General features: G+C 37.2%; 1 protein-coding gene across 9 annotated transcripts in view; it reads left to right on the plus strand.

Annotated features, from left to right (window-relative positions):
- NOL4 (nucleolar protein 4) overlaps positions 1-27,943 on the plus strand; it is a 392,270-nt gene that overhangs the window by 105,852 nt on the left and 258,475 nt on the right. For all 9 annotated transcript variants that reach the window (XM_023741176.1, XM_004386883.1, XM_023741173.1 and 6 more), the window contains 3 exons: positions 6,006-6,117; positions 7,000-7,112; positions 22,213-22,345. In XM_023741176.1, coding sequence (XP_023596944.1) covers positions 6,057-6,117; positions 7,000-7,112; positions 22,213-22,345 — 307 coding nt within the window. In that variant the 5' untranslated portion in view covers positions 6,006-6,056. The remainder of the gene's footprint in view (positions 1-6,005; positions 6,118-6,999; positions 7,113-22,212; positions 22,346-27,943) is intronic.

Here is a 27,943-nt window from a genome sequence, read left to right on the forward strand (position 1 = left end):
CTTTATAAGTAGTGTCATGCCAATTGAGCTAGATGTTCCCCGAGACCATGGTCCCCAGAGCCCTCCGTCCAGCAACTCAGTCCCTCGGGGAGATTGGATCTGTCCATGGGGCCTCCATGACCTTTCCTTCTACAATATAACTACATTTTTTAGTCCCTCTTTTTTGTTTCAGTATTGTCATCTTTTACATATTGACGTCTCTGTTTCCCTATTTTCAGTGTTTTAGCTTTGATTTATTTTTGTGACTTCCCTATCTGGGTTGATATCTGGTTGCTCTGTCCTGTGTTCTAGTCTTGGGTTGTTATCTGATATTACTGATTTTCTAATCAGAGGATTCCCTTTAGTATTTCTTGTAATTTTGGTTTGGTTTTTACAAATTCCCTAAACTTCTGTTTATCTGGAAATGCCCTAATTTTTGCCATCATATTTGAGAGACAATTTTGCTGGATATATAATTCTTGGCTGTTACTTTTTTTCTTTCAAGGCTTTATGTATGTCATCCCATTGCCTTCTTGTCTGCATGGTTTCTGCTGAGTAGTCTGACCTTAGTCTTATTGACTTTTCTTTGTACGTGACTTTTTGTTTATTCCTAGCCACTCTTAAAATTCTCTCCTTATCTTTTGTTTTGGCAAATTTGATTATAATATGTCTTGGTGATTTTCTTTTGGGATCTACCTTACATGAGGTTTGATGGCTATCTTGGATAGATGTCTTCTCATCTTTCACGATATCAGGGAAGTTTTCTGCCAACAAATCTTCAACAATTCTCTCTGTATTTTCTGTTATCCCCTCCTGTTCTGGTACTCCAATCACTGGTAGGTTATTCCTCTTGATAGAATCCCACATAATTCTTGGGGTTTCTTCATTTTTAAAATTCTTTTATCTGATTTTTCTCAAATAAGTTGGTGTCAAGTGCTTTATCTTCAGTCTCACTAATTTTGACTTCCATTGCCTCAATTTTGCTCCTGTGACTTACTACTGAGTTGTCTAATTCTGAATTTTATTGTTAATCTTCTGGATTTCTCTTTGCTGTCTCTCTATGGATTCTTGCAGCCTGTTAAATTTGTCTTTGTGGTCTTCTGTAATCTTCTTAAGTTCCTCTATTGCTTTGTCTTGTTTCCTTGGCTTGTTCTGTGTTTTGCCTGATCTCCTTGCTGATCTCTTGAAGAGTTCTGTATATTTTGTATTCTACCTCCAGTCATTCCAAGAAGTTATCTTCCTCTGGAAAATTTCTTGATTCTTTGTTTTGGGAGCTTGCTGAAGCCATCATGGTCTGCCTCTTTATGTGATTTGATATTGACTGTTATCTCCGAGCTATCAATAAGTCACTATATTTATTTTCTTTATGTTTTCTTACTGTGTCCTAGCTTCTTGTTTTCGTTTTGTTTTGATATGCCCAAATAGGCTGCTCTTGTGAGCTAGTTTAATTATTGGTGCCTTTGAATCTCTTAACGTCCTGTCACCAGGTGGTTAGATCTGTTACTGAGTATGTGACCCAGGAGTCCATTTACTTTTCTTGTATGGATTCAGCTCAGGTGTCCAGATAGTTGGTCACCAGGTGTGTGGTGCAGGCTCTCACCTACAGTCCTAGATAGGCATGGGTGATTGGAGTAGGCACAGGTATCTGGCTGCAGTAGGGGGTCACGCACTGAGCAAGACAGGGGGCTGACAGCTGCCCCTGAGTGTCTGGGAAGAAAGTGTGTCCCTATTCCCTAGAGTATATAGGTTGGTGGGTTTTGCAGCCAGACTATGGGCACCCAGTGCTGTTTGCTGTAGGGACTGAGAGGCAGCACTTATTCTTGGACCCCTGTCGTGGGTGGCTAGGTGGCGAGAGTGGAGCCACTGGTCCTCAAGCCCCTGATGTGGCTGGGTGAGGACCCTGCTTAATGGGCAGAGTAGTATCAAATGCCACAAACCTGCCACTCCGCCATGTAACTGATACAGTGAAGTTAGACTTCAGGTATCTACCCTGTTGTACTGTGGTAATGAGGGCCAGTGCTGTTGAAAAGGGCCTACACAAGTCTATGCAGGGGTGAAAGGCATTCGAAGTCTGCGGACCCTTTATGCCTGTGCCTAGGCAAGGGAGCTGTGCCTGCCCTGAGTTCCTGGCTTAGGGGAGCTGGAAGATTGTTTTTTGCTGTTTGTTAATTTGTTCCCTCTCCAAGGCCTGGAGAATGGCTCAGGGCACATGACAGGTCCTACTACTGGCCCAGGGGATACGGCAATTGTGGCAATCCCGGAAGCTGGCCCAGGACCTGGTGCAGAATGGGGAGGGAGCAGGGAAATGGGAGAGAGGTTCTTCCTAAACGGGGTATTTTTTGATCCACGTGGTAGGTTAAACACATATACTTATCTTTTGCCGATTGAGCGTGGCTTTTCACTGGCTCTAGATGCCTGAGCAGACTCTCTGCCACTCAGTCTCTCCTGACGTGGAAAACACATCATGAATGCCACTGCTTGCCTCACCGCGCATGCCAGCCAATCCGGCCTGCAGGGCACTGGCTCCCGCTGGCTCAGGTCTGGCAGCTCCTCGCTGCTTCTGAACCATCTCTCCCACTCCCTGCCGCTCAGTGCAATTCGTCAACTTTGCCTTTGATGTTCAGAGCTCCTAGATTGTCATACATAATCGATTCACTCATTTTTTTTGGGTCTTTGTTGTAAGAAGGACCACCAGAAGCATCTGACTACTCTGCCATCTTAGCCCTACCTCTCTCTATAAACAAAAAGTGACTACTACCTAAGGAATACTTCTCCCTCCCTCCCCAACCCCTGATAACCACTAATGAACATTAGTTTCTGTATATTACCTATTCATGTCATTCCATAAAAGTGAGAACATACAATATTTGTTTATTTTTTTGATTGACTTATTTCTTTCAACATAATGTCCTCCAGGTTCTTCTACATTGTAAGATATTTTGGGAACTCATTTTTTCTTTATTTTTGAGTAGTATTCCATTGTATGTTTGTACCACATTTTACTTATCCGTTCATCTGTTAATGAGAACTTAGGTTGTTTCTGTCTTTTTACTACTGTGACTAGTGCTGCGAGGAACATAGGTGTACATATGTCTGTTCGTGTCACTTTTATTAGATCCCTAGGGTATATACCTAGGAGTGATATGGCGGCTCTACCTCTATTTTTTTGAGAAACCACCAGACTGTTTTCCACAGCAGCCGTACCATTTTGCATTCCCACCAGCAATGGATGAGGGTTCCAATTTCTCCACATCCCCTCCAACATTTATTTTCCATTTTTTTGATCTTAGCCATCTTAGTGAGAGTGAAATGGTATCTCATTGTGGTTTTGATTTGCATTTCTCTGATGGCTAATGATGTTGAGCATCTTTTCATGCGTCTGTTGGCCATTTGCATATCCTCTTTGGTGAGGTGTGTACTTATATCGTTTGCTCAGTTTCAGATTGGGTTATTTGCCTTTTTGTTAAGTTGTAGAAGTTTTCTGTATCTTTTAGTTATTAGATCCTTATTGGTTATATTGTTCCCAAAGATGTTTTCCCAGTCTGTGGGTTGTCTCTTTACTCTTTTGATAAAGTTTTTTGATGAACATACTGTATTTTTATGCAAATAATGAGGACATTGTAGGTTTTTGCTATCTGTGCAACCCCCTTGCATGTTATTTTCCTAAGCGTGCTTTGCACATTATGTGTGTGGGCACATTATTTGTGTGGGTATGTTATTTGCGAAGAATATGGTCTTTGACTTTTATGAGGTCCCAGTTATCTATTTTGTTTTCTGATGCTTGTGCATTTGTTGTTATGTTTGATAATCTATCACTGAAAAAAATTAGTTCCCAAAGCTTTGCTCCTATATTTTCTTCCACGGATCTTATGGTTTTAGAATTAACATGTAAGTCCTTGATCCATTTTGAATTAGTTTTTGTGTATGGCATGAGGTATGGATCTCATTTTATTTTTATTCATGTAGAAATCCAGTTTTGCCAGCACCATTTGTTGAAGAGACTGTTCCTTCTCCATTGAATGGATTTGGCTCCCTTGTCAAAAATCAATTGACCATAGATGTTTGGATTTATTTCTGGGTTTTCAATCTGTTCCATTGATCTATGTGTCTGTCATTAAACCAGTTGCAGGCTGTTTTGATTACTGTAGCTGTGTAATAATGTTTTGAAATCAGGAAGTGTGAGGCTTCCTACTTTGTTCTACTTCTTCAAAATTGCTTTGGCTATTTAGGGTCTTTTGACTTTCCGTATGAATTTTGAGGATAAGTTTTCCCATTTCTATAAAGAATGCTGTTGGAATTTTGATTGGGATTGTGTTGTACCTGTAGATCACTTTGTATATGCATCATAGCCTTTTAAAAAATGTTGTGAATTATTGTAAAATAGATTTTCAGATAGAAAAAGAGGCATCTTTTCAGATAAATAAACCAGAAGAAGGTGTTATTTCCATCTGTAAAAATATGAATAAGAATCAAATTCATGTCTGTATGTGGGAAGAGTCAGAGAGAGAGAAAGTGAGTTTGCATTGTATATAAATTTTCTTAATAATTAATATAGAATATTGTGATAAAATACTTTTGAATTGCTTTGCTAATTTTTCTCCCACAATTCCTTTTATAATCCAAGTTAGTTTTGAAAAATCTGGACAGCTTAATTTACAAATGAAAGTTACATTAAAAATCAAAGCTTCATATTTCAAAACCTAGTAGAGTTGTATTTTAAATATCTGTATATGGATCATCCATGGCAGCTTTTAATTGCAGACTTGTTCTTCCTCTCTGTATTCTTATGGCTTCTTTTCCTTGATATTCACTGGGGTAGGCTAAGATGTATTAAATTCATGGGAAAATAATGCTTTAAAATTTTCGATCTTAGTATGTGGAATTCCTCAATGCTGTGCTCCTTCTATGTCATGGATAAGCAAAAGTTTACCCTGTTACCACTAATTGAATTGGCTCATATTAGCACCAAATTATATTTATGGTATATATTTTCCTCCTTTCTGCTAACTTAAGATATACCAATATTCAATAAAGGCCATGCATGGGCCTGAGAAAATGTGGCATTTATGTCTCATTTACAACTCATTTATTCGTCCTGCTTATCTCATATTTCATGTACCAGTGTTAGTGCTATGGTAGACCACAAAAGCCTGTATCAGACTTTGAAGCATTGCATAGATGTCTGCTTTTATTACCATTTAGAGATATTTAACAATCTATTAGTTTCACTTCAGGAATCATTTGCTTTGAAGAAAGAAATACCCTGGTTTTTGAGAAGTTAATATTTACTAAGTCACTATGACAAGAGTATTTATTTCTAACTTGATTCCAGATCTTGGTTCTCAAAATAGAAGCTTTGTATAGGACACTGAGAAAGCTTGCTCTGACAATCAGCATGAGTTCTTGTGGACATAAATTATGAAAAACTGACATGAAAGAAATAAAATAGATGGCCAGAATGCATTTCCAAGTGTGTCATTTTCTGTGGAAGGGATGATTCACTGCAGTAAATATATATGCAAGTTCTGTTAGAATTTCTCTCTTATTCTCACTTAAAATATTTTGAAAAGCAATAATGATGATAGTTTCATTTTGCAAAATCCAAAGTTTATTGCTTCTTCTTGGAACTAAATTTGAAATATACGTGTAAAATTGGAAAAAAATTATGGTGCTAGCAGTAAGTTTAAAAAAGAATGTTGGCAATTTTTAATAAGAAAGAAAATTCACTAGAATATCTGTACACTGTGGGGTTTTTTTCTAAAAGAAATGCAGAAATATAAACAGATATCCATCCAGATGTGGTTGATTCCCCCCGACCACCACATCGCATTATTAGCCATTAAGAGACATACAATCAAGTTGGATAGATATTTCTTGAAATGATGCATGGTATGCAGTGCATGCTTTCATTGTGCTTCCTGCCATTATGGAATAATGTGTCTTATTTGGAAAGACAGTGATCATTTCTGTTAAATCATGTTCAGCCAACTTATATAATAACACCAATATTTTGTGAATCATTTCAGATTTCAGAGAGCTATGCCTTCCTACCAAGAGAAGCGGTGACAAGATTTCTAATGAGCTGCTCAGAGTGCCAGAAAAGAATGCATTTAAACCCAGATGGAACAGATCATAAAGGTAGCTGCAGTGTCAAATAGTGAGCTTTAATGTAATTTTATTCATAATACCAATTTATATCCCACATTTTTATAAAGATGGGGTAGACTGAAACAGTTCACCGAGTCAGATCATGTCATTTATTCAAGTAGGAGGCAGTGAAGTTTGAATATCCACTTACAAAGTAATTCAGTGTCCATTCTCAGAAGAATGATAGTTTCAACTTTAGCTTTTTTCCTATTATAATGTTTTAATTTTCATTACTGTATGTATTTCATGATATTTTAGATATAATCCACAAGGAAATTGGTGTTTTATTAATGCCCTTTTAAATCCACCAATTCCTTGTTTTCTTAAAGTGATGAATAATATGGAGTGCGTTCACTGAAAATATTTACCTAAAAAGTATAATGATTTGGATTTAGCTTTTATGAATGAACAATTATCTGGATTATTTTCCTAATCTATGAATTTCTCTCTGGGATTACGTTAATCTCCCAGATACAACTAGCCTAGCCCATTCCCATGTATTAGAGGACCAGTATACTGGCAAAGTAAAATAAAATAAAAAAGCAGATTTCTTTTTGTATTTAGGAAGTATATATAGAATGTAATTCTGCAGCAAAGGAGAAAAATAGAACTAAATGTGTTTAATCACCACATTATTTTTATTCATTGCTACACAAGATATTAGTAAGAAATAATTAATTTATCCATAGTGCTAATTTGTCTCAATATGCCTTTGTAGAACTTTACCAGTTATTTTTTCTACAGTCCATCTACCTAGCACTTGAGCACTTGGTGTCTAGAACCCTATTTCAATTTGGACAAATTGGATCAATCTGAAATTACAAGTAGAATACAGTTTCTCTTTCATTACCCATTAAAAATGTTTCTTTACAGATAATGGGAAGCCTCCCACTTTGGTGACCAGCATGATTGACTACAACATGCCAATTACCATGGCCTATATGAAGCATATGAAACTGCAGCTGCTAAACTCACAGCAAGATGAGGTAACATGAAAACATCTACGTTTGTACCTCTTATAAATCAGAATCAATTTTGATAACCATAACTATTGTGTTAAGCATGATGGTATTTTGAAAACTGTAATTTGTTTTTTAATGAAAGACTATCTTCAGGATTGCACAGATGGAGAAATTGGATGGAGACTCCTAGTCCTGGATGGAGTACACCTACTTTTAGTGCTACCTGGGAATCTTGCCACTCCCCAAAAAGAATCATTTTCCTTTCCTGTTGAGCTTGCCTTGGTAAAGTGCTTGAAAGTTAAGGGGAAAAAAAATTCAGAAAATATCCCAAGTAAATGAGCATCCAAAGAAATGTAAATGCTAAGGCTATTTTGCCTGAAAATCAGAAAAGTTACATAGGTTAAATATAATCATTTCTCCACCCTCCAAATCTTACATATATTTTAATTTTTCAGTTATTCGCGATTCTATGTATTTATTTGTCTAGCCTCTGAATTTACTAGAGACAATTTGTGGTGAATATTCTTAATTAGATATGTTTTGATGTTTCAGATTATTTTATTCAATTTTGTATTGTGAAAATCTAGCCATGAGCTGGCATGTATCAGAGACTAAATGCATATTTTTTTAATGCTCTTTTCTAGGCTTCTAGTTTTCTCCCCATTTTTGTTGTACTATCTCAAAGGCAGAGACTAAGCTATATATGGGGCCCTGTTCCCCACAAGACATAACAACAGAGACATACAATAAAGGCTTAGGAAATCCTTTTTAACTAGTTAGTAGCCATTAATTACCAGAAACATTCAGATTATGTATATTAAAAATAGTTTCTCAGGCTAATAAATTCTCTTCTCAAAATATTCCTAGAATAGGAAATGTGATTAAATATTTTTCAGGTACTGCATTTTTACACAAATAACGCACACCTTCTACGTTTGTTTGTCAACTGCTCCCTCCCCCTGTGAGGTATTTTCATAAGCATGCTATGCTAATTTTTTTCGGCAATATGTAAAAAAAAATAGGTATAGTGGTGCTTTGAAAATATCTCTTGATGGGAGGGTGTGGTTGACAAACAAACATAGAAGGTATGTGTTATTTGCATAAAAACATGATATAGCATTATTTGGTAAAGTATAATTAAGTTCTTTTAAAATTACTTTGTTGAATTAGTTTTATCATAAAACTCAAAACAAAGGTTTTTGTTTTCATCTGTAATTGAGCAGGTTCAATATCAAAGCTGCATTTATGATATTGTTTGATCTCAATAGACTTTATTGAGAGTACATTCCTATAGGAAGATCTGTATTAGTGCACTATCAGATTACATATTACCAGAGGGCTAAGTATAAATGATTAAATACATAGTAATAAAATTATCAAGTTAAAGACACAGACAGTTAAGAAAATATTAATGTCTGTCCATTCCTGAGAAAGGTCTCTGGGTGGCGCAAATGGTTTACACTCGACTACTAACCTAAAGGTTGGCTGTTTGAACCCACCCAGCAGCACTACAGAAGAAAGGCCTGGTGATCTGCTTCCGTAAAGATTACAGGAAAGAAATTCCTATGGAGTATTTCTACTCTGTAACACATAGGGTCACCATGAGTCAGAATTGACTTGACAACAATGGGTTTGGTATTCCTGAGAGTGAAAAAAGAAAAAAATGATCCCCATGATTCATTATATAATTGAAATTTTAAAGAAGTCTTATAAACTAGTTAGAGCTGTCAAATTATCTGTAGCAAGCTCATTTAGATGTTGATATGTTTATTTCTAGGCCAAAAAGTAAGAAAATCAACCTTGAGCTGCTAAAATACAGCCCAAATATACTAAGTCCTTCTGGCTTCTAAAAAATCCTAAGTATTTCACATGCAAAAAAATAGATCCTTTAAATTTATAACTAGATTAGGAAAATAATTCTTATTCTTACATTTTGCAAATACTAAATTGCATATATTCTGCCTTGAAAACATACAGGCATGTGACTAGTTAGATTATTTACAAAATTTTAGAAATTATGATTATTTAAAGGAAGGAAGGGGGTAAGTCACGTTAAAAGGAAATTCAAGTGCAATATTCCTTTGTGATGAATCATACTTAAATTTTAATAAACATTAATTCAATTAATTCAATAAATGTTTATTGAGTACTTTCTCTGTTCCTGGCACTCTTGAAGGTACTGAAGATAAGTGAATAAGTAGATAAGACAAGTGAATAAATTGACAAAATCCTGTCTTCATGTAGCTCATCTAACTGTGGAGAGGGCAGACGTAAAAAAATAAATAATTATATATATAAACCTGTTGCTGTTGAGTCGATTCTGAATCATAGCAACCATAAATAATTAAAGTATATATTTAAGAAGATGCTAAATGCTGTTAAGAGAAATAAGAGGGGAATAAGAATCCCTTTAGTACTGGGGAGCTCAAATTTTAATACCTTCCATAGAAAGGTGTCATTTGAGCAGAAATGAAGGGAAGGAAGCAACAAACTGTGTATCTGTCAGGGGTATATAGTGCAAAGTCTCTGAGGCAAGAGGAGCATGCTCCGCAGGCTGTAGGAACAGCAAAGTAGCCAATGTGATTGGAGCAGAGTGAACAAGGGAGAGAATGACAAGAGAGGTGTTTAGGGAGAGAATGCAAAGCCAGGTCACCAAGGATCTCATAGGCCATTATCAGAACCTTGTCTTTTACTCTGAGTGAAATGGGAAGCCATTAGAGGGCATTCAGCTGAGAAATCAGTGATCGGATTTCTTTTTTTTTAAGAGAATCATGCTGGCTGCTCTGTTGAGCGTAGACTGAACTAGGGGGAAAATTGGATGCAAGGAGACCAGTAGGAGGTTATTACAGTAATCCATTTGGCTGAAGAGTTAACAAAATCATTTCCCCTATCTGCATGAGAATGTGACCTTTGGTTGACTTTCTAGCTTTGCTCCCTAGTAAACCTGATAAAATTGAAATGCAGGTGTGTTATCAGGCAACATTGTTTATGGCAAAAATGTCCCCATTGGGAATCTATATCTGGATTCAGTGGAGTAAATGGTTAAGCACTTGGCTACTAGCCAAAAGGTTGGCGGTTCCAACCCACTCAGAGGTGCCTCGGAAGACAGGCCTAGTGATCTGCTTCCAAAAGTTCACAGCCTTGAAAACCCTATGGAGCAGTTCTACTCTGTGCACGTGGGATCGCCATGAGTCAGAATCAACTTTAAGGCAACTGACAACAAATAACAACAACACCACAAGAACTTTTAGGCTTCCCTGAGTCAGCTAACTCTTGGGATTGGCATACCCCTTGTGGGGAATTTAGAACCATTAACTGTGGAGTTATACGAGATAGTGTCTCCTTTGGGGCATGGGGCTTGTCAGATTCCTAACCTACTCAATATGATTATTGTTTTCTCACACCTAAGCTATCACATGGGATAATAAAGAAAATAGCTCTGATTGACCGTTTGACCATGTGAACTGCTGTATGACTATTACAAGAGCTCCCATGGAAGAGAAACACTGATGCTGCCTGTTGGCAAGCTGTTTCCTTTACTACTTCCTTCTAGATTAATCTGATGCTAAGATTGTCCTGTGGTAGTCTTATAACTATACATTTTAATTGGATCTATCCAGGTAGATTTAAGATGTTTATTAGCTGGTCAAGCGGATTTGTCAATTAAGCATTTAGTGTGTGGAGTTCAGAGGAAAGATCAAGCTGGACATATTAGTTAGGCATCAAGATATATAGTATGTAAAGGCATGCGTGTAGAAGATATTACCAAGGTGATGAGTGTAGATTGAGAAGCACAGCCCGAGGACTGACTTCGGGAACTCCAATATTAAGACACCTGGGAGATGAGAGGCAACCATCAAAGGAGACTGAGAAAGAGCAGCTAATGTGTTGGCAGAAAAATCAGGGAAGTTTGTGAACTAGACAACAACTGAGTAAAGTCTTTCAAAGAGTGTAGAATGTTTATTGTTTCAAATCAGCTGATAAGTCAATTTAGAAGAGGACTGAGAATTGAATTGTAGTTAGCCTTTTGGAGGTCAGTGTTGTCCTTGACAGTAGCAGTTTCTGTGGAGTGGTGGGGTTGAAAGCTTGGAGTGGGAATAAGAGAGAATTGGAGACAGCAACCTCTTTGAAACAGTTTTGCTATGGAGGAGAACAAAAGAAGTGGGTAGTATTTAGAAGGGAAATGGGATCAAGAGGTGCTTCTTATTCTTATTTTTTTTAAGATGAGAGAAATGACAGCATGTTTGCATGCTGAAGGGAATCATGCAGGAGAGGGACAAATTAATGATGCTGGAAAAAGGAAGGAGAATCCATGAAGCATGAGTGGGGATGGTTTCTTGTGCAAGATTTGAAGAGCTGGCTTTAGAAAGGATCACAGACCAGAAGGAAGACTGAGAAATGGGTTCAGATAGTAGTAGATGGATGGATATGATGGTGGAGCTTGTGGAAGTTTTCTTCTGTTTGTTCCTAGTTCCTCAGTGAAAAAGGAAACAGGGACGTCAGCACAGAATGAAGATATTTTAAAAGGTGTTGGAAGTTTGAGAAGAGAGGAGGATGTATGAAATAGACATCTTGGAAAGTGGACAGTGAATGAACCAGGAAAATGGTCCACTTTTGTGTTTGTTGGTCATATATTTAAAGTGAAATCGTTTAGAGTGATTGCTTGTCCCCAGACATGTTCTGCTGTATAGGAGCATGCATAGACTAAGGGGAAAATTGGACTTAGTCAGGTTTAGGGTCTTGGTAGAGGAATGGAGGTGGTATACAAGGGTACGACTGAAATGATAAACTTTGGAATTTTAGCCATGTAAGAAAATAAGTCCACCACTTATCTGTCAGTTTGTTGTACTGTGGTGGCTTGCGTGTTGCTGTGATGCTGGAAACTATGCCACTGGTATTTCAAATATCACCAAGGTCACCTGTGGTGGACAAGTTTTAACGAAGCTTCCAGACTAACACTGACTGAGTGGAAAGGCCTGGTGATCTCCTTTGGACAGTTAGCCAGTAAAAACCTTATGGATCACAGCATAATATTGTCTGACTTACTTACTTTGGATATGCCATCAGGTGGGGTTAATCACTAGAAGAGGATATGATGTTTGGTGAAGTAGAGGGCCAACGAGGGAATGGGAGACTCTCAATGGGGTGGATTGGCACGATAGCTGCAGGGGTGGACTCGATCATGTTGGTGATTGTGAGGGTGATGCAGGACCTGGCAACATTTTGTTCTGTAGTATATAAGGTTGCCATGAGTCAGAGTGGACTCCACAACAGCTAACAACAACATCGAGATAAGTGAGGTTATGAGAGAGGTGTGGGAGTCAGTAAAAAAGGGTTAAGTTCAATGGATTACAAATATCAATAGGGTGGAAACTTTGTTGAGATAGGGATATTAGAGTAAGTGATCCAGAAAATTGTGCAGAGAGTAGGATGTTGGAAATTGAAATTATGAGAGATTTTCAGTTGTTAGCAATGTATGGTTTTGGATATGATTAGGAGAGCTAAGTGGCTGAGTTAGGGTAGAAGACAAGATCATTAGAAAAGAAGCATTCAAGGGACTCAGGGGTCATGATGATGGAAGAGATAATAAAATCACCAGGGATTTAAGAAGTAGTGATTGAAAAGGAGCCTGAACAATACTCAGAGACAAGAGGAGGATTGACCTGGGGATAAGTAGATGATTGCAGCAAATAGGGGGTAGTGTTCCTTAATCTGGAGCCCTGGTGGTGCAGTGGTTAAGAGCTCAGCTGCTAACCAAAAAGTCGGCAGTTCAAATCCACCAGCTACTCCTTGGAAGCCCTGTGGGGCAGTTCTACTCTGTCCTTTAGGGTCGCTGTGAGTCAGAATGGACTCAGTAGCAAGGGGTTTGGTTTTTGGTTTTTGGTTTTGCTTTTTTATCTATATAAATTTTGTTAATTATTTAGTAAATTGATAAACTTAAAAATTAAAAAAAAAATAAAAGCCTGTGGAGTGATAGCAGGAACTCTACCTTATGCTCCAGGGCTTTACCTGTTTTATCTGATTTAATCCTTAAAATAACTGACCAGGTGTTCCGTCTTCATTTTGCTGATTGGGAACCAAGGCTTTGAGTTAATAAAATTCACACTAATGATAAAACTAGTAAAGAACAGATCACAGACTTGAACCTAGGTCTACCTGACTTAAGAGCTCAAGGTCTTCTTAATTTACAACCTATAATTTTTAACTATTACAGACTATTCATTTTGAAGAAACTAATTACTGTATTTTATGCAGATAACATGCACCTTCTGCATTTGTTTGCTGGCCATGTCTTCCCTCCCATGAGGTATTTTCCTAAATGTGTTATGCTAACTTTTTTTTACAACAACATGTGGAAGAGAATTGGTATGGCAGCGCTTGTGAGGGTGCCTTGCAGGGGGAGGGTGCAGCCAGCAAACAAACTCAGAAACTACCCATTATTTGGGTAAAATATGGTAATGCAACTAGAGCAATATGATGTTGCCTAGAAGGGGGACAATAGATGGCTTTTATTTATCTATTGTTGTATACCACTCTTAAAACTTAGTGGCTTAACACAACAATGACTTATTATTTCTCATTATTCTGTGGGATGGGAATTCAGGTAAGACACAACTGGGGATTCTTTTGTTATCAGCTAGGACCACTTAATTACCTTCTGCTGGCAGCTGGACTGGAATGGGTGGGTCTGAGAATATTTCACCTATATACTGACTCCTTGATGTTCCTTCACATGACCTTTCTCTCCATATGGATAGCTTGGGCCTCCTCAATGCATGGTGATCTCAGGGAAATCATTTCTTGTACGGCAACAGGCTTACAAGAAACAGGACGCAGAAGCTCCTTGGTCAGCTTAAAAATTAAGCCTGGGCTGACACAGCTTTACTTTTGCCGCATTGTATTGGTCAAAACAAGTAACAAAATGAGCTCAGTTTCAAGAAGACGGGAAATAGTCATTGCCTCTTGATCTGAGGAATGCCATGCTTGTACATGGAGGGAAGGAATCAATGGTAGCCATCTTTGAAGACTATCCAACAGTATGACCAATAAACATGAAAGAATACTCAATATCACTATGTTAGTCAAAACAAAATTTTAGCACATGAACTTATTTGGGGCTTACCACATTGAGAAATACTTTATAAAATGTAGTATTCAATGTAAGATACATTGATCTTCTTATAAATTGTTGGTGGGAGTTTAAACAGGAACAAATTTTCTGGGAAAGAGTTTGGCAATATTTATTAAAAACTTTAAACAGATATTTACATGCTTTGACTCTAGAAATTTATACTAATGAATTTGATGTGTGAAATAATTTATGTATCAGGATGTTTACTACATTGCTAATAGTGAAGGAGTGGACATATTTAAAAAATCTAATGATGAGGAATTATCTAATCTGCACTGTCCAACATTTTAGCCACTAGCCACATGTGGATATATAAATTTAATTGAAAATTAATTTAAATTATATAATATTAAAAAATCAGTTCTTCACATTTCAGGTGCTCAATAGCCATGTATGACTGATGGTTACCTTCCTTATTGAACAGAGAATATTAGAGAGCAAGTCCATCATTGCAGAAGGCTTTCTTGAATAGTGCTGGATGGATAACCAGCATTAGGGACATCTGGGAAACTTATATTAATGCATGTTGCAGGATCCTACCCAAAAGATTATAATTCTAGGTCCAGTATGGGACCTGGAGATCTGAATTTTTAACAAGATCTACATTCGTGTAAACTAAGATTCAAGATAGCGTGTTTCACACAAAGGCTAATAGCAGAGGTTTTAATTTGACTTGAACTTGAGGTCAGTCAAAAAGAAAATTGGAAGATGAGGTTGGTGGGAGTAGTTTTTGAGCAGTTTTATGAAAAACCCTAAATGTTTTATTGAGTATCTTACATATTACTTGGTAGACAGTAGGATGACTACAACTGTATAAGCAGGGAAGTGACATGTTTAGAAATAGGAAGATTAATTTGGCAGTAGTTGAAAGGCAGAACTGGTGGTAGAGAAATTGGAGGTGGATAGACTACATTTCTACTACGCGTGTATCAGTTTGTCATACTGTGGTGGCTTATGTGTTGCTGTGATGCTGGAAGCCATGCCACCAGTATGTAAATACCAGCAGGGTCATCCATGATGGAGAGAGTTCAGTGGAGCTTCCAGACTAAGACTAGGAAGAAGGACCTGGCAATCAACTGAAAAAATTGGCCAGTGAAAACCTTATGAATTGCAGAGGAACATTGTCTGATAGAGTGCCAGAAGATGAGCCCCTCAGGTTGGAAGATACCAAAATACAATTGGGGAAGAGCTGCCTCCTCAAAGTAGAGTTGACTTTAATGACACAGATGGAGTCAAGCTTTTAGGGCCTTCGTTTGCTGATGTGGCACAACTCAAAATGAGAAGAAACAGGTGTAATCATCTGTTAATAACTGGAACATGGAATGTACAAAGTATGAATCTAGAAAAATTGGAAGTCATAGAAAATGAAATGCATAAAGATCAATATCCTAGGCTTTAGTGAGCTGAAATGGGCTGGTATTGGCCATTTTGAATCAGATAATCATATGGGCTACTATGCCGGAAATGACAAATCCAAGAGGAATGGCATCAGATTCATCGTCAAAAAGAACATTTCAAGATTGACCCTGAAGTACAACACTGTCAGTGATAGGATAATATCCATACGCCTACAAGGAAGACCAGTTAATATGACTATTATTTGAATTTACGCCAACCATTAATGCCAGAGAGGAGGACATAGAAGATTTTCACCAACTTCTGCAGTCTGAAATTGATCAAACATGCAAACAAGATGCATTGATAATTACTGGAGATTGGAATTCTTGAGGTGAAAACAAAGAAGGATCAGTAGTTGGAAAATATTGCCTTGGTGATAGAAATGAGTCTGGAGATCTCATGATAGAATTTTGTAAGACCAACAGCTTATTCATTGCGAATACCTTTTTTCAACAACCTAAATGGCGACTATACACGTGGAGCTCAGCAATGGAAAACACAAGAATCAAATCGACTACATCTGTGGAAAGAGATGATGGAAAAGCTCAATATAATCAGTCAGAACAAGGCCAGGGACCAGCTGCAGAACAGACCATTATTTGCTCATATGCAAATTCTAGTTGAAATTGAAAAGAAAAACAAGTTCACGAGAGCCAATGTATGAACTTCAGTATATCCCGTCTGAATTTAGAGACCATCTCAAGAATAGACTTGACACATTGAGGACGAAGGACCAAAGACCAGATGAGTTGTGGGATGACATCAAGGACCTCATACATGATGAAAGCAAAACGTCATTTAAAAGACAGGAAAGAAAGAAAAGACCAAAATGGATGTCAGAAGAGACTCTGAAACTTGCTTTTGAATATAGAGTAGCTAAAGCAAATGTAAGAAATGATGAAATAAAAGAGCTGAACTGAAGATTTCAAAGGGTGGCTTGAGAAGACAGAGTAAAGTATGAAATGTGCAAAGACCTCGCGTTAGAAAACCGAAACAGAAAAACTTGCTCAGCATATCTTAAGCTGAAAGAACTGAGGAAAAAATTCCAGCCTCCAGTTGCAATTTTGAAGGATTCTGTGGGGAAAATATTGAATGACACAAGAAGCATCAAAAGATGTTGGAAGGAATACACAGAGTCACTGTACCAAAAAGAATTGGTCAACATTTAGACATTTCAAGAGGTAGTATAAGATCAAGAACCAATGGTATTGAGGGAAGAAGTCCAAGCTGCACTGAAGGCATTGGTGAAAAACAAGGCTGTAGGAATTGAAGGAATAGCAGTTGAGATGTTTCAGCAAACAGATACAGCATTGGAGGTGCTCATTTGACTATGCCAAGAAATTTGGAAGATATCTACCTGACCAACCGACTGGAGGAGATCCATATTTGTGCTTATTCCAAAGCAAGGTGATCCAACAGAATGAGGAAATTATAGAACAATATCATTAATATTACACACAGGTAAAATTATGCTGAAGATCATTCAAAAGTGGTTGCAGCAGTACATCAACAGGGAACTGCCAGAAATTCAAGCCTGATTCAGAAGAAGACATGGAATGAGGGATATCATTGCTGATGTCAGATGGATCTTGGCTGACAGCAGAGAATACCAGAGAGATGTTTACCTGTGTTTTATTGACTATGCAAAGGCATTTGACTGTGCGGATCATAACAAACTACGGATAACATTGTGAAGAATGGGAATTCCAGAAGACTTAATCGTGCTCATACAGAACCTGTACAGAGACCAAGAGGCAGTCATTCAAGCAGAGCAACGGAATACTGCATTGTTTAAAATCAGGAAAGGTGTGCATCAGGGTTGTATCCTTTCACTGTATTTATTCAATCTGTATGCTGAGCAAATAATCTGAGAGGCTGGACTACATGAAGAAGAATGTGGGATCAGGATTGAGGAAGATTTATTAACAACCTGCTATATGCAGATGACACAATCTTGCTTACTGATAGCGAAGAGTCCTTGAGGCGCTTACTAATAAAGATCAAAGACTCCAGCCTCAGTATGGATTACACATCAACATAAGGAAAGCAAAAATCCTCACAACTGGACCAATAAGCAACATCATGATAAACGGAGAAAAGATTGAAGTTGTTAAGGATTTCATTTTACTTAGATTCACAATCAACACCCATGGAAGCAGCAGTCAAGAAATCAAACAACGTATTGCATTGGGCAAATCTGCTGCAAAAGACTCTTTAAAGTGTTTAAAAGCAAAGATGTCACTTTGAGGACTAAGGTGTACCTGACCCAAGCCATGGTATTTTCTGTCACCTCGTATGTATGCAAAAGCTGTACAATGAATAAGGAATATCAAAGAAGAATTGATGCCTTTGAATTATAGTGTTGGCAAAGAATATTGAATATGCTACGGACTGCTAAAAGAATGAACAAATCTGTCTTGAAGGAAGTATAGCCAGAGTGCCCCTCGGAAGCGAGGATGGCGAGACTTCATCTTGCATACTTTGGACATGTTATCAGGAGGGATCAGTTCCTGGAGAACGACATCATACTTGGTAAAGTAGAGGGTTGATGAAAAAGAGGAAGACCCTCAATGGATGAATTGACACAGTGGCTGCAACAATGGGCTCAAACATAGCAAAGATTGTGAGGATGGTGTAGGACCGGGCAGTGTTTTGTTCTGTTGTGCATAGGGTTGCTATAGTCAGAACCAACTCAGTGGCACCTAACAACAACAACAAACTTCATTTTACTCCATTGTCGTAGAGTTGATTCTGACTCGTAGTGTCTCACGTGTTACAGAGTAGAACTGCTCCATAGGGTTTTTTTGGGCTGCAATCTTTATGGAAGCCAATTGCTAGGCCTTTCTTCTCTGGTGCTGCTGGGTTAGTTCAAATCATCAAACTTTGGTGGACCTACGTAGGAGATTATTTTGTAGTTCAGGAAATGGGATAGTAAAATCTTGACTCAATCAGGGCAATAGCAATGACAACAATCAGCAGGTACATGGTAGAGACCCCTTAAAAATAACATCTGAAACTTGGAAACAGAAATGAATATGGAGCAGATAGGGGTCTGAGTTTCAAGGCACTTCTCAACACAGAAATAAAAGCTCAATGATAAAGTATTTTTTTTTTAGTGTTATAATTTTAAGTGCTATTTTTATTTTATTTTTTATTTTTTTATTGTACTTCAGGTGAAGGCTTACAGAACAAATAGTTTCTCATGAAACAGTAGTACACATATTGTTTTATGACATTAGTTAACAACCCCACAACACGTCAACCCTCTAACTTTTCATTAAGTGCTATTTTTAAAGATGAAAGACTGGGAAGAATATTGTTACAGTAAAATATTTATGCTAATTAAAAAAAAATTAAGTTTCGAGGAGGCAGAATTGCTGTAATAGTTGGCCATGGCTTTCGTTACCATGAGATGTTAGTCACATAAGCAATACGCTTACATTGCAGGATGTAGAGGTTCTTTTCCTGCTTGCTGTACTGAACAAAATAGATACTCATATATGGAAGGATTAAGATAAATGGTCTAAAGATGATCATGAATAAAGTAACTACTTAATATCACATCAATCAAGCTTTTGATTCTTCACCCTCAGAAACTTTAAGTAATTTCTTCCTAGTATGATTAGCATTATCTCTATGTTGATAAAAAACACAATCTTATATTTCATATATCTTTGCCACATCTTATTAAAGATAATAATTTAATCACTTAATAATTGGAATAGAACTTACAGATTGAGCACAGGCACTTAGTTTAATTAAAGCTTTTCATAAATGTATAGCAACTAGATAATTGATACTCTAGTAAGGAGTAGAATTGTGAAAATTGGATTATATTTCCTAGGGAGTCATAGTGGGAGATATTTAAAATTAAGTCACAATTATTAAGCCACCTATGATGAGAAAAAAATCACTAAAAATGGTGATATTTACAAATAACAAAAATGTAGAACAGCTATGCGTAGAATTCAACCATTTTAATCTCTTGTCATAATTTCTTAAAATGTATGCTCGAAGAGTGCCATTTAGTGGTGATAAAATGTTTATCAATTATTCATAATATGCTATAGCAGTTTGTACAGTTATTTTCACAGAATGAGGACTGTTACCTGACTCTTTGTATCTAGTCTTTTCTTTAAAGACACACACCCACATACATAGACATTCTTACATACACATACATTTTACATATATATATATATATATACACACACACACACACACATCATACCTCAAGTAGGGGAGGAGGGCATGGTTGGCAAGCAAATGTAGAAGGCATGCATTATTTGCATAAAAATAAGGTATCATAAAGATGATGTTTATGTAGAATGCACTGCTACTTTAAAAACACACATTGGTCACTTTTATCATTATATTTAAATTTATTTTAATTTTTAATATATATTCATATAATAATGAGCCCTGGTGGTGCAGTGGTTAAGTGCTCGGCTGCTAACCACAAGTTCGATGGTTCAGACTCACCAGCCATTCCACAGGGGAAAAATTTGGCAGTCTGCTTCCGTAAAGATTGCAGCCTTGGAAACTCTATGGGACAGTTCTACTCTGTCCTATAAGGTTGCTATAAGTCGCAATCAACTTGATGGCAATGGGTTTGTTTTTTTTGTTTGTTTCATTCATGTAATAAATTCACATCTTATTATATATGTTTGTTGTTGTTAGCCACTGCCACGTTTATTACATACACTGTATAACAATAGAAGACAGTTACGTTGTGCTTACTGTGTACCTGACATTGTTCTAACTACTTTACATATATAATACCCTCTCAATCCTCACATAACCCCACGAGGTTGGCACTATTATTGTTCCCGTTTTATAGATGAGAAAACTGAGGCACAGAAATGTTAGGCAGCTTGCTCAAGGTGTAATACATCTAATAGGTGGCAGAGCATGGATCTGAACCCACATTCCAGAGACTGTGCTCTAAAATACTGTGAGATTACAGATACTACAAATAGTGTGTATAATGTATATCACCTATGTGTGCATATGTATGTACGTATGTATATGGCACACACTGATAACACTGAAATGCACATTGAATTCTTTTTTTAAAATAGATGTACTTATTTCAGATGCTTTGGGTTTTCTTAGAATTTAGAATTGAAGAGAATACAGTGTACTGAGAAAGAGGGCATGCTGCTGGGAGAAGTCTGTCTGGCTGATTGCCCAGAAGCCTCATAAGGTGACATTTCCTTGCTGAATTAATGAAGAGCTAGAGCTACTCAGTATACCCAGAGATAGTCACACATTTGGTAAAGGAAGAATACCAAAGACACCTGGGCCTGAACTATGGATCAGAATGCCAATTTGTTAGTCTGCAACGGTAAATGCCTTTTCAGGCACCAGAATACTCCTGCCCCCTAACCATAGAGAGTGCTTTGCTGATACCAGGATGTAATTTCTGAAGGTAATTCTTCAAAGACGGTATTTTATCAAGTTTGGGTAACTTTATGAATCCCAGTTCTGGTATGTAATAGTGGTGGGAGATTATTTAACTTCTCTGTCTCAATGTCTTCATCTGAAAAATTGTGTTAATACTAATACCTAACTCATAGGTTGTGGTGAAAATTAAGTGAGAGGATAAATATCAAGAACAACATCTGTAACATAAACAGCAGAGCTACTAGTACTGCTGCTATTATTACATTATTGTTAAACTTGCAGATCAAACATTTGCAAATTAAAATCAAACCTGGTGATTTCAACGAAACATTTGCAATATTTCACACGGGTTTCTCAGGCATTCTTGCCTGTGTAAGCAAACCATTTGTCTGAAATCAGTTCTCCAAAAGGAGTTCACTTCCGTGAAATGACTGCCCCAAAATATCTTTAGAGTTGATTTAATATTTGACAGGTTTTGATGATTGGTCATTTGGCAAATGGGTCTTTTAGTGATTTATCCATCTGTTGAACTGGCTTTTGGCAAATAGATCTTGCACAAATTTATCTACAACTCCTTTTTGTAGTTCCAGGGTAATTTATATTCACTTGTAAGGAGAGAAAAGGAGAGAAAGTCTCACTTGTTGAGACTCCCTTAGTCTCTGACAAAAATGGGCTTTGAATCTAGGCATATGTGGTGAGTTTGTCTATTATTGAAATCCATCCTATTTGCCAATAAAAATTTTTTGGTTAAGACTTCCTTACTGTACTCTAAGATTTCTTCTTAGAAGACTTTATTAGGTCAATCATTTTTAAATCAAAACTTGTATTTCTCTTTGTGTTATATTTTGTTATGAACTCTTTTAGAAGGATTTTATTATTTTAAAAAACCCATTCTTTCAGCATTTCAGGCTCATTCCCAAACCACATTCTCCCTAAATACACCATCATACTTATTAAATCTGCCTGCACACAGATACATTGTTTGACTCTTCACAAGTCTTAAAATTCATTGAAGGAAGAAATTATTTCAATGTTTGTTATTTTAAGCATCTGCTAATGGGTAAACTATTTTACTGAGTTCTGTAAAAGCTTACTCACTGGCTAAACTCTGACACTATAGATAAAATGGTTATTATTTGAATGTATTATATTTTATGATACTTGATGATATTTTAAAACCATTTTCAGGATGAAAGTTCAATAGAAAGTGATGAATTTGATATGAGTGATTCAACACGGATGTCAGCTGTGAACTCAGATCTTAGCTCCAATCTTGAGGAAAGAATGCAAAGTCCCCAGACTCTTCATGGCCAGCAAGATGGTAAGCCTTTCCAATTGAAACAAACAACAACAACAAAAAAGTCGGAATCTATTAAAACCACCACCACCTTTTACTTGTGTGAAAATTTTTATCTGTTTCTATGGGGACCAGTTTCTGTGAACTCAGGTCATATTATCTACTTCATTATTTTTGGATTCGAGTGCTTTTTTTCAAAACTAGGATGTTAGACTGATTTCTAAACAGAAATCAGTTATAGAATCCAATCTTACCAGTGTTTTGCTCCCTGATCTTAAAATATATGTTTTATCAATTAATTTGGGTTTCTGTGATGTTTTCTAGCTTTGGTTTCTTGGGCCATCATTCATCTGGCTGAGCTGTGAGTTAAATCGTGATCAAAAGATTAATTTGGGTGTTTTTCTTTTACCTAAAAGAGACAGTTGCCACCCAAAATGTAAAAGGACAACTTAACAGAGTGATTTTGCTGGATGAGCAGATACTTTGCTGGGATTTTGAGCTATTTTATTCAGCTGTCAAGGAAAGAAAGATTATGATTTCTTATTTTTGGTCCATCAAAGCTTCCTGACTCACCCCACTGTTCTTGCTGGGAAAAAAGTTGTATACATATGCCAAATGGAAGTGGTAGTTAACACTTTAGGCCTAGTATTCTCAGAGATTAAAAAAAAAAACTTTGTTACTTTTGTCTTTGTAAGTATAAAATTATGTATGCAAGCAAATGTGCCTTATTTGGGTAATTGTAGATGAAATTTAAGGGATATAAATAGAAGAAAATTGGCCAATTTTATTCAAAATCAGTTGATTTATTTCTATAATTAACAAGTTTACATGATCTATTTGACTGTATAGTTTTGTTCCTACATCTGTTTATAGGGGGAATTATTCCTTGCTTCTCTCATACTTGCTATTAAAAACTGGTTGCAAAAGATTGCTGAATTTCTAGCTGCTATTTGTATTCTATGTTGGCAAGGCTCAAGAGATTCCTAGTTATAAATACAGAGAGTCCACAAAAGAGGAATTTTCTTTTTCTCATTTCAGATGAGCCTAAAAGATTTCAGTGTCCTCACTGGCACAAATTATGAGGAAAGAGAGTGTTCTGATCAATGATTTTGAAATTATATATTACTCGCTACAAAATAGAATAGCTATTGCAGTAGGCAGGATGTTTATTTAGGAATGTTGTAAGAATGCAGTTATTCTGGTTTATATATAAGTTATCTTATTTCTTCTAAAATATGAGTAGACATCCTCAGATTTTGATTTTTTTTTTCTTGGAATGGAAATTGTATGGCACTGGGGACATAGAGTAAGTGAAATATTCTATATACCTATGTCTTTTTCTTTATTCACTTGTTTGTTTATGTATGTCACATGTTTTATACCATGCCCTTTTTTAGCTAAAAATTTTGGAGAATGTAAATAGCAAGAGGATGTACCTCATGATGCAAAGGAATGGTTTTCTTGATTGCTAGTTGTGGATCTTCAGCTAGGGTACAGCTGATGTGATGATAAACCCACGTTAACTTTAATAAAATGCATTGGAATAACTTCAAATAGTACTTTCTCTGGAGGGAAAAGATTTTCTCATGATATGTTGATGTATATTTCAAGGGTAAGGAAATATCTAGTTGTTCCTGCTAGACTTAAGTAAACTTAAACTTGTCAGCTTTCAAGTGAATATATTGGAATCCATCTCAACCTCCTTTCCCACCTCCCCCTCATCCAATAGATCAGGTCCTCCTCGCACCTTTCTAATATTATTAAAATAGCCTTCTACGTGATATTTCTGTCTTTAGTGCACCATTGTACCTGATGCTGCAACTTCCATATCACTTCCTGCTTACAATCCTTCAAATGGCTCACTGTTATCTACACTCTAAATTCATAGGGTGCAATCCAAACTCCTAAATATGTTGTGGGAGACATGCTGCTTATAGTCCCAACATCCATACTTATTAAGGTAAGGTGAGAGATGGGGACTTGTGGCTCAGTCCTCAACTAAGCACAGCAGCCATGGGCATGGTGTCAGGAAGGTGCCCGTGATTCCATTCAGGAAATGAGATGGGAGCAAATGTTCACTAGAAGTTCTGGGATGGACGCTTCCTCAGACTTCTGATGTAAATTCTGAGAGACACTATGTCCTGTTTTCCCTGATTATGGGTAAGAAAACATGTAGCCTAACATGTTGTTTATGGCTACTAACCTCAAGGGACCAGCAGCCTAAGCAAGAATCTAGGACAAGCTACATAATTTGTGTGGCCCATTAAAAAATAAAATATGAAGCCCTGTATTTAAAAAGCAGGAAAAATATGCTATTAAAGTACTAAACTATAATGCTTTGCCTTTCTTCTACTATCTCCCTCTCAACTTCTCATGGTATTTATTGCCAATATAAGTAAAGAAAAATTAAAATTTTGTCTTTCTTCTTTTATGTTGTGCACTGCCAGTTTCAGATACTTTAAAATAAGAGCACTTGACTTGTATGTGAAATTTCGAAAATTGCACAATTTGTATTTAATACCTTGTATGTGCATCTGTATTTTATTCTTAACAGAACAATGGAAATGCTTCACACACCTAAATCAACTATTTTCATTTCATTTCTTGATACACACGCATTCTACCAACACACTTTACTTCAGCTTACTGAAGAGTAATCAAGGACCGAAAGGAAATGTGTTGTCTTAGCTTTTCCTTTTCTTCCATTCCATCATTTTCAGTGAAAGTGTAAGAGAATATGGTAGGGTTCCTTGGGTATTTTTGTGTGTCTCTGTGTGTGTGTGTGTCTTTAACACCGTTGCCTCCTTTCTGCACTCAAAGCAAGCTCTGGTTGAAACCAAAAGCATGACTTCTTGGGCCTGTCAGTGTCCCTGCGTACTCAGTCGTAGACATAACATGTTTACCTTTGTCTTGCTAAACTCCTATACTTCATGAAGGCATTGGAATTCTGTATTTATAGCGCACTAAGAATCCTTTTGGAGCCCTGGTGGCACAGTGGTTAAGAGCTACGGCTAATCAAAAGGTCAACAGTTAGAATCCACTGGGCGCTCCTTGGAAACCCTATGGAGCAGTTCTGCTCTGTCCTATAGGGTTGCTATGGGTAGCAATCAACTTGATGGCAAGGGGTGGTGTGTGGTGAAGAATCCTATATGGGTGTCAAGGAATGGCAGGCATACATATTGAATATATATGCTTTGCTCACATTACTGTTTCATTGTCCCACTGAACTTCAGTTACAAAACACAAGTTCTAAGATAGAATAATTAACAATTTCAGGATGGCGAGAGCAGAGCATTAAACCAAGCATGGGACCCTTCTGACTGTGGAGCCCTCTGTGACTGCACAGGTTGCATGCCCACGAAGTTGGTCCTGTGTGAATTTGATATCCTGGAAGCTTAGAAGGAAGATAATAACTAACATTTTGAGCTGTTACTCTGTGCCAGGTGCTATGCTTTGGACTTTTTATGGAGTTCTCACAATAAATCAGGTGAAATGTGTTTTTATTCCCAATTTTAGTAACTGGTGACTAAAGCCTAGTGGCATAGTGGTTAAGTGCTACAGCTGCTAACCAAAAAGTTGGCAGTTCAAATCTACCAGGTGCTCCTTGGAAACTCTATTGGACAGTTCTACTCTGTCCTACATGGTCACTCTGAGTCGGAATTAACTCGACAGCAATGGGTTTTTTTTTTTTTTTTTTTTTTTTTTGGTGAAGCACAGAGAGATTAATTAATTTTACAAAGGTCTCCAGCTAATATGTGGCAGAGCCAGTGCTTGAACCCAGGGAATTTGATTCCAGAGCCTATTTCAGAGCAACAGAACAGAAGGTTGTATACTCACAGGTGGATTTATCAAAGGTAACATCTGTTTATTTATTTTACATTAAAAAAAAGTACTGTGTTTTAGGTGAAAGTTTACGTCAGAAATTAGTTTCTCATTCAAAAATTTATACACAAATGGTTTTATAACATTGTTTGTAATCCCTGCAATGTGTCAGCACTCTTCCCGTTTCCCTTTTCAACTTGGGTTCTCCGTGTCCATTTGTCCAGTTTTCCTGTCCTTTCCTGCCTTTTCCCTTTTGCTTTTGGGCAGGTGTTGCCCATTAGGACTCCTATCCTTGACTGAACTAAGAACATATTCCTCATGTGTGTTATTGTTTGTTTCATAGTCCTGTCTAATCTTTGGCTGAAAGGTGGACTTTGGGAGTCACTTCAGTTCTGAGTTAGCAGGGTGTCCGGGGGCCATAATCTCAGGAGTTTCTCCAGTCTCTGTCAGACCAGTAAGTCTGGTCTTTTTTTTCTGAATTTGAATTTTATTCTACATTTTTCTCCCACTCTTTCTGGGGCCCTCTGTTGTGATCCCTGTCAGAGAGCTTGGTGGTGGTAGCCAGGCACTGTCTAGTTCTTCTGGGCTCATGCTGGTGGAGGCTGTGGTTCATGTGGTCCATTAGTCCTTTGAACTAATATTTTCCTTGTGTCTTCATTCTCCTTTGCTCTGAACATGATGGAACCAAATAGATGTATCTTAGCCACTGGCAAGCTTTTCAGACCCCAGACACTACTCACCAAAGTAGGATGTAGGACATTTTCTTTATGAACTATGTTGTGCCAGTTCACCTAAATGTCCCTCAGGATCATGGTCCCCAGCCCTCAGCCCCAGTAACTCGGTCCCTCGAGGTATTTGGATGTGTATAGGAAGCTTCTATGACTTTGCCTTGGTCAGGTTGTCTTGACTTCCCCTATATTGTGTGTTGTCTCTCCCTTCACCAAAGTTAACACTTATATACTATCCAGTTAGTGATTTCCCCTTCCCACCCCTCCTCTCCCTCATAACCATTAAAGATTTTTTTTTCTGTATGTAAACCTTTTCTTAGGTTTTTATGACAGTGGTCTCATACAATATTTGTCCTTTTGTGATTGACTTATTTCACTCAGCATAATGCCTTCCAGATTCATCCATGTTGTAAGATGTTTTGTGGATTCATTATTGTTCTTTATAGTTGCATAGTATTTCAGTGTGTGTATGTACCATAACTTGTTTATCCAAAGTCAACATTTTGCCAGCATCTACTCTCTTCCTTTCCTAGAGGAAAACTCGACCCTTAAGTTAGGCCTACTGTTCACAGTTTTAAACTTTAACCACATATGTAGTACATATGTATCAATAAACAATGTATACTTTTGTTTTGGCTGTTTTAGAATTTCCTGTTACCATAGAGATATATATGGTCTTTGCTTGCTTTTTAAAAATTTCACATCTTTTTCTTTTTTAGATTTATTCATGATAATGTAACTTGAGGTCATATAACATTAACATTAAACATACAGCAACATTATCCGTAACCCGTTGCCGTTGAGCCGATTCCAACTCATAGCGACCTTGTAGGACAGAGTAGAACTGCCCCCAAGGATTTCCAAGGAGTGGTTGGTGGATTCAAACTGCTGACCTTTTGGTTAGCAGCTGAGCTCTTAATTGGTCTTATTTTATAGTTATGACTGATTCACAATCCTACTGCCTTTCTTTCTTTTTTTTTTTTTTAATATTTTATTGTACTTCAGGTGAAGGCTTACAGAACAGATAGTTTCTCATGTAACAGTAACACACATGCTGTTTTATGACATTGGT

Source organism: Trichechus manatus, unplaced genomic scaffold (assembly GCF_000243295.1).
Source record: "Trichechus manatus latirostris isolate Lorelei unplaced genomic scaffold, TriManLat1.0 scaffold00175, whole genome shotgun sequence".
In the NCBI taxonomy this organism is placed as follows: Eukaryota; Metazoa; Chordata; class Mammalia; order Sirenia; family Trichechidae; genus Trichechus; species Trichechus manatus.